We start from the raw sequence: 13,111 nt of genomic DNA, 5'->3' as shown, positions 1-13,111 counted from the left end.
ACCTGGGCATGGCGGGCTATGTGTAATTGGTTCTGCCAGGGGTGGCTGCCAGCTCCCTAGGAATGGGGTTCTGACTAATTGGACAGTACACTCCAGTGGGCGTCACCCCTTTGGGAGCCAAGATGTGAGTTGGGCTGCAAGGACATGCACCTGCAGCCTGGGAGGGACCCCAGAGGGATGTCCCTTCTGCAGCATCCCTGATGGAGAGCTCACTCCCTGCAGAAGCACAGGAGGTTTTCCTGACATTTGCTAGTGGGGGCCCCCCAGCCTCCTGACACATTTGCCCTCCCCTCTGTCTCAGGCCGCCCGGTGGCAGCAGGAAGATTTCTCATCCCTGGATGAAAAACCCCAGTTCCCTGGTGCCTCTGCCGAGTTCGTGGATAAGCTAGACTTCATTAAACCCAATGTCATTTCTGGCATCCCCGTCTACCGGGTGATGGATCGCCAGGGACAGATCATCAATGCCAGCGAGGACCCCCAGGTGAGGACCTGCAAGGTCTCGTGGCCCCCTTAGCCTTTCCCCCAAGCCCTCTGTCCGGCTCGGAGGGCTCAGGCCAAGCCCCCCCCCTTCCCCTTGCTCTGTCCTCAGCTGCCTCAGGAGGTGGTCCTGAAGCTGTACAAAAGCATGACCCTTCTGAACACCATGGACCGAATCCTCTATGAGTCCCAGAGGCAGGTAGGTGGGGTCCAGCCCTTTGGGATGGGGGGCAGCGTGGCTGTCTAAAGCACTCACGGTCACACACACACACACACACACACACACTCACACTCACTCACTCTCTCCCCAGGGCCATTCCTGGGAGGCAAAGGAGTCATGGGAGCTCTAAGAGCTTGGGAGAAGAGACCCTGGGAGAGAGGGCTGGGGCCTTTACCTCAAGGTGCAGGTGCTCAGAAAGCTGACTTATGGTCACCTGCCTTAGGGGGCAGGAGAAGAGGGGAATGTCAGAAAGGGGAAGGCCAGGCTTCAGTTGAAGGCCTGGGTGGCACAGGAGTCCCAGGGCTGCCTGGGCCCCTCCTCTGGGGGCTGAGATGGCCCCAGTTCTGGAGTGGCTCTCTGACCGCTCAGTGCCAGGGACCACAGGGGATCCCAGAGAAGATGCCCGGCCCTGCCCGCGGGGAGCTCAGGCTGCAGCCGAGGCTGGGGTGTTTCCTAAGCACTGTGGCTCCCCGAGGACAGGCCCCCCCGGAGCCCAGCACAGTGCCTGGCCCAGGGTTGGAGCTTCCAGGAGCAGTGATTGTTGGGTTGGTGTGGCCAGAGGGAAAGAGGAGAGGGCCTGTGGAAGGATCTTGGGGGGGTCTGTCAGTAAGCCATCTGGGGACTTGGGGCCCTGTTGTTCTTTTCCCTGCCTCCCTGCAGGGCCGGATCTCCTTCTACATGACCAACTATGGGGAGGAGGGCACCCACGTGGGCAGTGCAGCCGCCCTGGATGACACAGACCTGGTGTTTGGGCAGTACCGGGAGGCAGGTACGTCGTGTACGCACACGAGCTGGAGCCGAGGGCAATCTGGCAAAGCAGGAAGGCTGTACGAGTGCATCATGGTCCTTCCCCGTGCCCATGGTGCTGCCCATCCAGGCCCCGCAGGGCAAAGGCAGCCAGCAGAAATAGGAGCAGCCACAGCAGGAGGGACTTGGGGGCATTTATGTGAGCCAGGGGACTCCTCGAGATCAGCCACTGGGCACTACCTTAGGCTGAGAGGGAAGCCCGGGCAAGGAGGGCAGAGGGTGTCCATGCAGATCTCCCTGGCTCCAAGGCCAGCTCTCCAGCTCTGCTTCCCTCTCCCTGGCAAGTGACCCGGCCCCCTCGATGTGGGGGGCCATCTCTCCTCCTCCACCTCACTCAGGGAAAGCCAACTCACTGTGAATTTGCCTCTGATCAGTCTAAGTAACAAAGAAAGTCTGATGCAGCCACCCTGCTGGGGCCCGACTGATCCCTCCCTCCAGCTTCTGTCCCTTGAATCTCCATGGGCTAGCTCTCCTGGAGTGGCTGCTGCCCCCCCCCCCCCCCCCCCACTTCTTTGGTAGCCCTTTTAGAACCGCACCTTGATTCTCCCCCTGGGGAGGAGCCAGGAGTTCGGGAGGGGAGCTTCCAGTGGGCCCAGGGGTTGTTGGCTTTGACCCTAACCCAAGTGTGACCCTAACCCAAGTGTGACCCATATGTGGCCATGAACAATCCCTCCTCTCCGGACCTCAGTCTCCCCACCTGTAAATGAGGAGGAACGGTGGTCCCTAAGATCATTAAGCAAGGCCACATACTGGATATTGGGAATGCCAAATCAATCGGTGTTGAAGCAGTGCCCCGACCCCACACCCCAAGAAGCCTGTGTTGTACCCAGGCACTCTCAAATAAGCCGGGCGTTCAGTAAAGGGACAGGGCAGGGATCTTGATTTCTCCACCGAGGTAGGCTGGCACCCTCTCTCTCACTTCCAGCCCCACAGCTGCCCAGAGCATTGTGTCGGAACCAGGGCTTCTTGCTTCCAAGGTTGGCTCTCTATCCACTCTGCCCCCAGGCAAGAGGTGGGAGGGAGGAAGCACTGTATGGAGAAGTATCCGAGAAGGCTGTATGCCAGAGGCGTCACCTCAACCGAGCGTCAGAGATGAAGAGGGGGCACAGCCAGGAGAACCTGGCTAGACGGCATGTCCAGTTCAGGGAGCAGGGGCCATTCTAGGGCTCCGTTTTGGATGCCCAGTGTTCGGATCGTCAGGGTCAGCGTTTGCCAGCTTTCGCAGTCCCTGACTTCACTCCCAGGACAGAGATCTATCTTTCCGTCCCAGGTAGAGCCATGCTCCAGTGAAGCCACAAAACGACCTCCCACCAAGTAGAAAGAGAGGTGATCTGGGCATCGTCAGTCTCTGTCAGAGAGCAGGTCATTGGCGCCAGTGTATGCACGTGGCTGCATAAAGAGCATGACAGAGATAGTGACTGGGCAGGGCCAATGGGAGGCTACAGGGAGGTCCGTGGAGGTCCGTGCAGACCCCAGGCACTGTCCTCGGGGAGGGAGGCCAGAAAAAAGACGCCCTGGGGATTCTTGTGGGTGGGAATGGTGTTGGCGTGGAAGAGGCCTCCACCTCCCAGACGTGGCCAGGTCTGCATCCTCCTCCTTCTCCCCAGGAGTGCTGATGTACCGAGGCTACCCGCTGAATCTGTTCATGTCCCAGTGCTACGGCAACTCAGGCGACCCCGGCAAGGGGCGCCAGATGCCCGTCCACTACGGCTGCAAGGAAAGGAACTTTGTCACCATCTCCTCCCCCCTGGCCACACAGATCCCTCAGGGTGAGCGCCGCTGTTGGCTGTTGGGGGAGGCCTTGGCGCCTCGGCCCTCATTCGCAGAGGTCCTCCAGGGTTCTTGGCCGGCCTCGCTCCGTGCAAGGCACGGCAGGGGCACGGGTCCCCTCCCTCCTCTTCCAAATGGGGGTGGGGTCAGACCAGATGATGGACCCTTCACCGTCTCCCCTCTTCTCTCAGCGGTCGGAGCAGCCTATGCAGCAAAGAGGGCCAATTCCAACCGGGCCGTGATCTGCTACTTTGGGGAGGGGGCAGCCAGTGAGGGCGATGCCCATGCCGGCTTCAACTTTGCTGCCACCTTGGAATGCCCCATCATCTTCTTCTGCCGCAACAATGGCTACGCCATCTCCACGCCCACCTCGGAGCAGTATCGGGGTGATGGCATCGGTATGGCATAGCCCTGCCCTGAGGCACCTCTCCCACACACGAGGGGCACCTGAAGAGCTGCAGGGCAGGAGTGAGGCCTCCTGTGTGGCCTAGGATGCTGGCCTTGGGCTCCTGGTCTCAGAGCGGCCAGGGTGCTGTGACGAGTCTCAGGGGCTCCCTCCAGTTCTGACAGGGTGAAGCAGATCTCTGACAGGGCCACCCTTTCCCATCACCCAGGGTTCTTCTTGCCTTGCCCGGCCACCGCCCATCCTTTTAATTCCTCTCCCTGGCTTTGGCCCTGAGCACGAGGTGGGCAGCAAGAGTTAGGATGGGCCCCTGCTTTTTCCATGCCCCTGCCCCACTGCACCGGGGCTCTTGGTGGTTCCCAAGAGGTTTTCCCTGGAGCTGACCCGGCCCTTCTCCACAGCGGCCCGAGGCCCTGGCTACGGCATCATGTCCATCCGAGTGGACGGCAATGACGTGTTTGCAGTGTACAATGCCACCAGAGAGGCGCGGCGGCGGGCAGTGGCCGAGAACCAGCCCTTCCTCATCGAGGCCATGACCTACAGGTGCGGTGGGGCTCCCTCTGCAGCTGGGCGCCTCCCGGATGGCCCCTTCTCCCGCCCCCTTCCCCCCCCCCGTCCCTGCCCTCCCCTGCCTCACTCCCCCCAGCTCTGTCCCTCCCACAGGATCGGGCACCACAGCACCAGTGACGACAGCTCGGCCTATCGCTCTGTGGACGAGGTGAATTACTGGGACAAACAAGACCACCCCATCTCTCGGCTGCGTCACTACATGCTGAGCCGAGGGTGGTGGGACGAGGAACAGGAGAAGGGCTGGCGGAAGCAGTCCAGGAAGAAGGTGGGAGCCCAGGGACATGGAAGGGGACCTTGGAGGAGAGCCCCTGGAGTGGGTGGGCCGGAGAGCCCAGTGTGGGCACCAGAGCAGAGCTGCAGCTGCCCATATCAGTCAGGCACACCTTGGGAGAGCTCCCTGTGCCGTCTCCTTTGGGCCTTCCGGCAGCCCCGGAGCAGGGGGCAGGGGGCAGGGGAGCCTACAGAAGAAAGCAAGGTTCAGGGAGGCCCGGGTCGCTTGACCTGGCCCTCCGTTTCTGTGGTCCTTGGGCCGCGCCTGACCCCACGGTCCTGGCCAGCTCTAAGCTTGCCTTTTGTGACTGATTTGGGCAGTGCGATGTAGGCGAGGCCTGGTGGACTTAGTCAGGGCCTACCCAGGACTCACTAGCCCTGTGACCAGCACAAGGCTGGGAGTCTGCTCCTCCAGAAAATGGGTCAGTCTTCATCCCATTGCCGAGGGAAGCTGCTCCAGCCTGAACTCAGCCTCCCCCTTCCGTTACTGCCCCGGCTCAATTGGGCGGCCATAGCCGGCAGGCGCAGGGTGAGCCATCTCTGAGCATCCTGGTGTCCTGGCTTTTAGATGTTAGCCGCTAGGGCCCAGACCCCTCATTGTCCACATGGGGAAACTGAGGACCAGAGAGGGTGCGACGACAGAGCCAAACCGAGAGCTCGGGGCTCGAGGGGGTTCGACTCTAACATCCCTTCCAGCTCTGAATGTCACCCTGTGAGGAAGAGACGGCTGTCTCCGTCCTGTATAGTTGACCGTTGAGCACCTATGGCCCTTTCTGTAGGGAAGCCAATCCTCCCCCGTGTGCATAACAAATGAAGGCCCCGCTGCTGATCCTGACATTCGAGGCCTTCACGACTGTCCTCTGGGTACTCTGCTTGGGCCAGTCTGGACTGCCGGCGGTGGTCTCTACATGTCCTGTGCCTTGGCCCTGGGGGCTTCCTGAAAGGGCCCCTCCACCTCGAGTCTCCCCTGATCCCCTCCTAGCTTGAGCCCCTCTGCTGTGAATGCCAGGCACTCCCAGACAGCACCTCCCTCAGGACACGGGGCATCCTCTACTCCAGGGTGGAACTTTGCACACAGTAGGTGTTTAATAAACTGTTGTCTCTTACCCCTTCCCTCCCCCAATGCCGAGAAGGTGATGGAGGCCTTCGAAGAGGCAGAACGAAAGCTGAAGCCCCCCGTTGGCTTCATCTTCTCAGACGTGTACCAAGAGATGCCGGCCCAGCTCCAGAAACAGCAGGAGGCCCTGAGCCGCCACCTGCAGGCCTATGGCGAGCACTACCCACTGGACCATTTTGAGCAGTGAGGGAGTGAGCAGGGAGAGGGCCAGGGGCCAGACCCAGCCCTGGGCCGAGGGGTGAGGTGCCAGGGCGTCTGCCCCAGCTGGGCCCCCCTCCCTCCCTCCTGCCATAAGTAAAGTCCATCCCATAGACTTTGATAGGGGAGGAGGTGCAGGGGGGTCGGAGCTGAGGCCAGCCCATGTCTGTCTAAAGCTTCCAGACAGACACAAGTCCCCCAACTTGGAAACCCTTCCCTCTTCCCTGGTGGTCAGTGCACCTGGCAAGGTCGGGGCAGGAGGGGGACAGGACAGTGGTCTCCAGCACCTCCTGTCTGTGACAGTGCCTTCTCTCCAGGCCTTTTGGGAAAGCTCAGGCTGCTGGTCCCTCAAGCCCCAGCCGAGAGGCAGACAGGGCTCCTTAGGGAGGGCCAGAAAACAGATGGATTTGGAGTAAAGTGTGTCAGGGCTGGGAGGGGTCAGAAATGGTGCACTTGGGTAGCTGGGGAGTCAAATAAAGATTTCTTTGCATTTGGCCCAGGCCAGGCCCAGCTTTTGTTTGGGGAGCTGGTGGTGAGTAGAAGGAAAGGGGAAAGGGGGGAAATGATGGGGGGGGGGAGAGGCTTTCAGTTGAAAAATTGCCTCTTGGACACGGCTTCAAGCTGGGCTTGGAGGCCACAACTCATAGCTGCCCAGACTGTTGAAGCTGGGATGTCCATCCCTTGAAGGGCACCCCAAGGCTGAGAGCCCATAGGGCACAGGCCCAAGCTAAGACCCCCTGGGGAAAGGTAGGGCAGGGACTGCAGTCCCCATTTCCTAACTCATGCTCCAGGGTCCTTTTTAGGAAGCACCTCCCAGTTCAAGTGGGCCTTCCCTAGCAAAGCCATGCTAGGTGGGCTGGGCCAGGCCCCCTCCGAAGACGGAGGGTGTTTTTCACCCATCTTCCCCTGGCTGGGCCTTGCCCAGGTGCCAAGGGCAAGACTTTCCCCCGGGGGTGCAGTGGGGAGTGCCAGCCATTGCTTTGTGCTCCCCAGGGTGGAGTGGAGGAGGATTCTGGCCCCCTACCCTAGTGAGAAACAGAAATTACTCCGGAGGCTAGATTCAGGAAGGGGGGCGTTTTAAATAAATAGAAGCTGCATACAGCCTGCCTCTCTCAGCGCCAAGCACGAGGGCGTCACTGCCAGGACGCCGAAGACAGTCTGGGCCCTGGGGCCTCCCCTGCTGGGCCCTTGGATCCCCGCAGGCCCCCAGCCTCCCTCCCTCACAAGCTGTGACCCCGGAGGCAGAGGTTCCAGGGAGTGGGCCTCTGATGGGAAGAGAGGGCGGGGCCGGAGCAGAGGAGGGCCACCCCACCCCCATCCGCGGCCAAGGCCTCAACAATGGTCCTGCCGGTTTTGCATAAGCTTCCAAAGCCGAATGGTCTCCTGGGGGTCCCGGGGCTGAACCAGCACCAGGCGCTGGTGGATGCAGGGGTTATCCTGCTTGCCTTTGGCTGGCCAGTTGGTGAGGAAGCCGGGGTGATTCTGGGGGGCCAGGCCCAACGCCTGGAAGCAGAGGCCGGAATAGACATCGTCGATGGGGAAGGGAACCACCCTGTCAGCAGCCCGGAGCAACCACGGGGCAAGCTGCCCAGCAAACACATAGCCGCCCCCACTGGCATAGGCTGGGTAGGGGCCGGCATAGAAGGTCTCGGGCACGTAGTAGGGCCCTTTGGGGGTCCGGATGGGTAAGGCCTGGTCGAAGACGTGGCCCAGGTAGAGGCCTCGGGCCGAGGCCGGGGGCAGCCCCCGGAGCAGCTTCAGCAGGGCCTGGATGTTAACAAAGCTGTTGTCCTCCGCCCTGAGGACGAAGGTCACCTGGGGGCAGTGGTGGGCCAGCCACCGGAGAAACAGCACATCCTTGAGGCTGCGGTTAAAGGGGACATCCAGGAAGTCCCAGAGCAGCAGGTCCCTATATCGACGACTCTCCCACTCCACCAGGGGACCCAGGTCAGGGCCTGGCTCTCCCCGAGGGGAGCCCAGGAGGAAAAGAAGGCGGACCCCATGCTCGGGCCCACCCCACGTCTCTCGAATGGCCTGGCGCTCCCCGAATCTGCCTGCAGATGACTTCACGGCCAGGAGCAAGTAGGGGGCATCAGAACCCAGGCAGCTGGGAACCACAGAGCCCGACACCCACCAGGGGTAATCTCGGCAAGCGGCGGAGAGGAGGAAGCGCCGGTGAGCCACCGGGTAGGAGGCGAAGTCGGGGATCTTGGCTGCCGCTGCTTTTCCCCAAGCCTGGCAGTCCCCTGCCGCAGAGCCACCCACCCGGGGCAGGGCCTGGAACAGCTGCTGCTGCCTGTTCCAATAAGCTGTGGCCGGGGCTCCCGGCTGGCCCAGGCGCCCAGAAAGGTTGGCAGGAAGGGACGGCTCGAACGTGGAGGCACTGGGATTGGTTAGGGTCTCCGACTCGTGCCCCTCCTGGTATCTCTTGAGCCACAGAGGGTCTGAACTCCATTCGATGTAAACCTTGAGAGCCAGCAGGGTGAGGAGAGCCAGGAGACAAAGCATACACTTGGAGCAGCGCATGGCAGGGGACCCCCGGTGCTAGGGGGGGTCCCCGGGAGCTGCAAGGAAAACGGAGCGGGATGTCCCGTCAAGGAGGGGTGGGGCCAGACCCCCCGGCCTGGGGCCCCTGAATTCCAGGTCCATTCCAGGAGGCAGGGGGCCCGGACCCCCAGGTCCTTGGTCAAGTCTCTCAGGGGCAGTCCCTCTGCTCTATCCCTCACCCCCAGGACCCAGGGGCCCCCAATTCCCAGTTTCTGCATCAGAAGCCTGGTGGCTGGCGCCCCTTTCCCTCCCTCCCAGACACTGGGCTTGGGGACCCAGGCATCCAGGTCCCTTGGCACTCACTTCTGGGCCAGGGCCGTGGCCCAGGCCCGCCAGCTTTGGTCAGGTCAGGCTCCTCCGGCTGCTGCCTTCCTCCCAGACTGAGTCAGTCTGGAGGGGAGGGGAGCAGGGGAGCCCCCAGGGGCCAGGGAGCGGCAGGGGCGGGGCTGGGGAGGAGACCTAGAGAGATATCGACTGAGAGGCGGGAGGAGAGAGGGCGTGTACGGGCTGGTTCTCCAGCCGGAGAAGAGGGAAAAGAGACAGAGACAGAGAGAAATGGGGAACCCCGGGAGAGGTGTTGGGAGAGAGGGAACTGGAAATTCAAAAGGGAGAGAGTCACAGCCAGACAGACGGAAGCTGGGAGGCTGCAGGGGACTCCCAGGGAAAGGAGACGGGACTCCAGGCAACAGGGGCCTGATGGGGAGAGTCAAGAAAGGGAGAACTGGTCCACGGGAAGAGAGAGAAGAGGAGGTGATAAAGGCAGATGAGGGGGCCCAGGGAAGCTGTGAGACGGCGGCAGGGACGGGAAGGAGCTCTACCCCTCCCATCTCTTTCCCCTATCTTCGGAAAAGCTCCCAATTGGGGAGTGGACTGGGACTTTCTCCCCACCCCCATCAGATTCCCCAGTCCCCTCCTCTCCCCTCCCGCCAGTTAGCTCTATCAGATACCTGGAGCCTAGACGGGCCTGGACCGGTCTCCACACCTCTCTACAGCCACCCCTCTACACCACCCCCTTCACCTTCTCCCTGCGGTGACTAACGAATTTCCGGCCCCCTTGGGAAACAGTGTGTGTTTGCATCAGAGTACATCCACAGGGGCCTTTGCGGTGCGTGTACCCTGGCTTGTCTCTTAACTGTCGACAAACACTTCCCTACTGCCCGCTGGGTGCTGAGGAGGAAGGAATGTCTCATAGAGGAAGGGGGGAAGCCAGGGGCCAGGGACCAGGCCAATTCTAGCTGCCTCTGGGCACACCCCGGCATTCCTGTCCCTGATTACCTCCCCCACCCCGTGACCCTGGGGAGTCCCCACCCCTACTCTCGGTCTTCCCACTGGTTATCTTTTATTTATTTAACATTCATCTTTTTAAATTCTGAGCTCCCAATTCTCCCCCTCCCTCCCATGGAGAAGGCAAGTAATCTATCCACTCGTCTTCTCCTTTGTCAAGGGGGAAGGGTGAGCAGAGGCCTCTGCCGGCCTGGGGTTCCCATCCCAACCCTGTCTTCCACCACGTATGAGCTGAACTATAAATCACTTCACCTCTGGGCTCCAGTTTCCTTATCTGTAAAATGGAGACAAATAATAGCACCTGCCCTGCCCCGGCCCCTCGCGGTGAGGATAAATGAAATGTGTGTGAAGTGTTTTATGAAGCTGAAAGCTGCTCCTCTCCATCACCACCGTCATTCCCCAACACCCTCCCCACCCCACCCCTGAGGGAGCCTCCCGACTCCAGACTGGCTTCCAGCAATGTTTATTATCTGTGTGAAGGAAGGGGGGAGGGACCTCGGGGAGTGACTGAGCTCCAGCCCCCCTCCCTCCCTCAGACTAATGAAGTCCATGGGGGGTGGGGGGTGCAGCCCGGAGTTAATGGACTCAGGTCTGCACTCAGACACCACATCCCAGGGGAGGCTGGGAGGGAGGAGGGATGGGCCATCAGCATTTCCTGGGGTGTCTATCACCCTGGTTTCCGAGGCAACCACCCAAGGGGGTGCTGCCAGGGCTTGCCAGACCTCCGCTTTGATCACCGCCTTGGTTCATCCCCGGCTCATCCCTTGTTCCTCCTGTCCTGTCCATCACTCCAATTACCAGGCCCCTCCCCATCTCAGGACAAAGAGGAAATGGAGGGGATTCTGGGGACAACTGTATGAGGGGGGCTATTAGGGGCCTCTCCACCCCCCATTTATTCAGGGGTACAGAGAAGCTAAGAGAAAGGGGTGGGGGAAGGAGGCCAAATGTCCCCTGTGCCCTTCCCCCCCAGCATCCTTGGGGTGACCCCTTACTTCTGGTGTATCTATAAGCCCAGGGTGAGGCAGACAAGGAAAGGGTCTTCTGGGCAACATGCCCGATGGTGCCTCTCTGTTCCACAGTGTTCTCTGCCCTGGAGGTAGAAGGGAGATGGGGGATCCTCAGCAGCCTGGGGCTGGGGTGCCTGGGGAAGTGAGAGAGAGGGGCTCCCGGAGTATCTAAGTAGGCATCAGACCTCTGGGAGCGCCAGGGACTGCCGCTGCTGCCTTCTCTTCCACCCCTCTCTCGTCCTCAGAGAGGGGCACCAGCCCGTCGGCGTAGTCTGCCCCGACTACCTCACAATCAGGCAGCATCTCCTCTACCAGAATCCGGGTTAGGCCTTTCTCGGACACAGCTGGAAGGTTGGAGATGTCCAGACGCCGGAGGTTCCTGCAGTAACAAGTCTGGGTGGTAGAAGGGGCAGACCTGGGGGGGCTAGGGAAACCCAACCAGAGGGCCACATCATCTCATCCCACTCTGAGCCTTGAAGGGCCCGAAGACACCTTCTGAGGAGGCCGGGGGCACCTGGAGAAGGGGAAGGGTCAAGAGGGGAGGAGGGCAGGGCCCTGGGGGGATCTCTCACCAGAGATGGTGGAGGCAGGCAAGGCCTCGCTCGGTGACCTTGGGACAGCCAGCCAGAGAGAGCTCCTGCAGGCTGCCGCCCAGAGAGTGCAGGCGGCTCAGGCACCAGTCATCCACGTAGGGGCAGCCACACAGCTTCAGAGACCTCAGGCTGGGTAGGAACACTGACAGAGGGGAGGGACAGACAGGTGACTCTCAGCCTCTCCAAAGAGGAGGCCCTGCCCTGAGTCCACCCGGCCAGCCCCTCACCCAAGTTCTCCAGCCCGTAGTAGTTGATGAGGCAGCCACTGGCATCCACCTCCTCCAGGGGCAGCTTCTGGAAGTGATGACTATTCCCAAGGAATTGGTTCTTGTCTTGGGGGAAGAGCCACTCCTGTTCCTGGAACCTGAGGGGCCAAGGCAAGGAAGTCAGCAGGGTGACTCTGTCCCCTGAGGCATATTCTATCCCTGCTACCAGCACTATTACCAGCCCCCTAAGTGTCTCCAAATCCAGCTTCCTAGGTCCCAAATCACTGAAGTCCTCCCAGGATCCCACTTCCTGAGTCCTGTATTAAGTGAGATAATATTTGTAAAGCCTGGCACATAACAGGTGCCATGTAAATGCTTCTTCCCTCCCTCCTTTCAAACCCAAGTCTCCCTGAACCCCTCTTGGGGTCCCCAAATCCAAATCCCCCCAATTATCCAGAGGGACCCTATCAGGTTCCCTAGATATCCCAAATCTCTCCACATCTCCCTTTCAGAGTCCCCTTGAGACCATTCCCTTTAAAAGCCTTGGGTTCCTTACCTGACAGCTCCCCCCTGGGTCAGGACAAAGTGAGCAGCTGCAGTATTGGGGCCATAGTGTTTCAACGTGTAGCTGAAGACTCTGGTTTGAAGAAATGGGACACTCCTTCAGAGTGGGCAAGGGGTGGCTGGGAAATGGGGAGAAGGGAGTCCCTCCCACACCTAATCGGGAAATGAGGACACCTGGTTCTATATAACAGGCTCCAACACTCTGGCCCCAGTTCCCCGCCCCCCACACATAAACTTTTGTACTTGGGTCAGATTTGGCAAGAAGACTGCGTGGGTGTCATGCCGTCTTCCAGCATAGCCCTTGATTCCAGAGGTGGGATGGGACCCTTGAGGTGGTTGGCCCGGGGGCAGCTGAGCTCCAAGATAGTGTGGGCCACCCTTGGAGGTATACGGGAAATGGGCTCATCTTTCCCCAGCTGACTGCCTGTGGCTCTGGGTCCATGACTCAATGTGATTCTGGGTGGACTCGTTTCCCTCTCTGAACACTAAGGGGTTGGACTCCGGGGCCCCTAAAGGCCTTTCCAGCTCTGACATTCTAGGATCAGGTGACTCACTACCCAAGTGGTGCCTCACAGACCTTCACCGAGGGCTCACTTGTTTTTCCTATATAGGTTCCAGCTCCAGAAACGGAAAATCCACTCCCGAAATTGCTCCACGTCATAGAATCGAGAGGCCATGCTGGCCATCAGCCCCTTCTGGGGGTTACGGCCAGGATTCGGATTCAGGTCATAGCTGGGGTTCGGGCCTTGGCCAAAGTTACTCTGGCTGCTCAGGGTCCTGAGGGTCCCTCCTCCCCACCACGTGGGGCATCCAGCTCGGAGAAGCTAGAGAGAGACAGAAAGAAACAGAGAAAGAGAGGGGAAGGGAGAAGGGTAGAGAGAGGCAGAGAGAGAAGAGGAGAGAAAGGATTGAGGGAGAACCAGAGAGAAAGAAAGGATAGAGGGAGAGGCATAGAGAGAAAAAGGAGAGAGAAAGAAAGGACAAAGAGAGAAAAAGGAGAGAGAAAGAAAGGATAGAGGGAGAGGCAGAATGAGAAGAAGAGAGAGAGAAAGGATTGAGGGAGAAGCAGAGGAAAAAG

The 13,111-nt window shown here is 60.2% G+C and overlaps 3 protein-coding genes across 6 annotated transcripts in view; 1 reads left to right on the top strand and 2 right to left on the bottom strand.

The window, feature by feature from the left end:
* The window catches only part of BCKDHA (branched chain keto acid dehydrogenase E1, alpha polypeptide), a 10,460-nt gene extending 4,134 nt beyond the window's left edge, over positions 1-6,326 (top strand). The window contains 8 exon segments of the mRNA XM_027845892.1: positions 302-481; positions 590-676; positions 1,358-1,466; positions 3,112-3,273; positions 3,466-3,672; positions 4,079-4,220; positions 4,341-4,512; positions 5,651-6,326. Of these exon segments, the coding sequence (XP_027701693.1) occupies positions 302-481; positions 590-676; positions 1,358-1,466; positions 3,112-3,273; positions 3,466-3,672; positions 4,079-4,220; positions 4,341-4,512; positions 5,651-5,821 (1,230 nt within the window). The 3' untranslated portion in view covers positions 5,822-6,326.
* Positions 6,327-6,400: 74 nt separating this feature from the next.
* Positions 6,401-10,007, bottom strand: B3GNT8 (UDP-GlcNAc:betaGal beta-1,3-N-acetylglucosaminyltransferase 8). 2 transcript variants are annotated; one of them, XM_027845895.1, is made up of 2 exons: positions 9,327-10,007; positions 6,401-8,396 (listed from the first exon to the last, which is right to left on the bottom strand). In XM_027845895.1, the coding sequence occupies exon 2, from the start codon at positions 8,356-8,358 to the stop codon at positions 7,165-7,167; it is 1,194 nt and encodes a 397-aa protein (XP_027701696.1). In that variant the 5' UTR covers positions 8,359-8,396; positions 9,327-10,007; the 3' UTR covers positions 6,401-7,164. The 2 variants fall into 2 exon arrangements, with proteins under 2 accessions (XP_027701696.1, XP_027701695.1); XM_027845894.1 differs by lacking the exon at positions 9,327-10,007 and adding an exon at positions 8,683-8,769.
* A 103-nt stretch (positions 10,008-10,110) lies between these two features.
* DMAC2 (distal membrane arm assembly complex 2) overlaps positions 10,111-13,111 on the bottom strand; it is a 4,286-nt gene continuing 1,285 nt past the window's right edge. For 2 of the 3 annotated variants that reach the window (XM_027846055.1, XM_027846056.1), the window contains exons 2-7: positions 12,628-12,857; positions 12,026-12,106; positions 11,491-11,627; positions 11,243-11,405; positions 10,856-11,049; positions 10,111-10,753 (exon numbers count right to left, since the gene is read on the bottom strand). In XM_027846055.1, coding sequence (XP_027701856.1) covers positions 10,560-10,753; positions 10,856-11,049; positions 11,243-11,405; positions 11,491-11,627; positions 12,026-12,106; positions 12,628-12,857 — 999 coding nt within the window. In that variant the 3' untranslated portion in view covers positions 10,111-10,559. Of the gene's footprint in view, positions 11,050-11,242; positions 11,406-11,490; positions 11,628-12,025; positions 12,107-12,627; positions 12,858-13,111 lie in introns of all 3 variants that reach the window. The other variant, XM_027846057.1, reaches the window with a different exon arrangement.

Source organism: Vombatus ursinus, unplaced genomic scaffold (assembly GCF_900497805.2).
Source record: "Vombatus ursinus unplaced genomic scaffold, bare-nosed wombat genome assembly UNPS02015030.1, whole genome shotgun sequence".
NCBI lineage: Eukaryota > Metazoa > Chordata > Mammalia > Diprotodontia > Vombatidae > Vombatus > Vombatus ursinus.
The sequence above is the reverse complement of the archived record's forward strand: the minus strand, read 5'-3'. Positions and strand labels throughout refer to the sequence as shown.

Bases quoted from the DNA above. Each gene is read 5' to 3' on its own strand.
- B3GNT8 (XM_027845895.1), bottom strand. From the start codon at position 8,358: ATGCGCTGCTCCAAGTGTATGCTTTGTCTCCTGGCTCTCCTCACCCTG.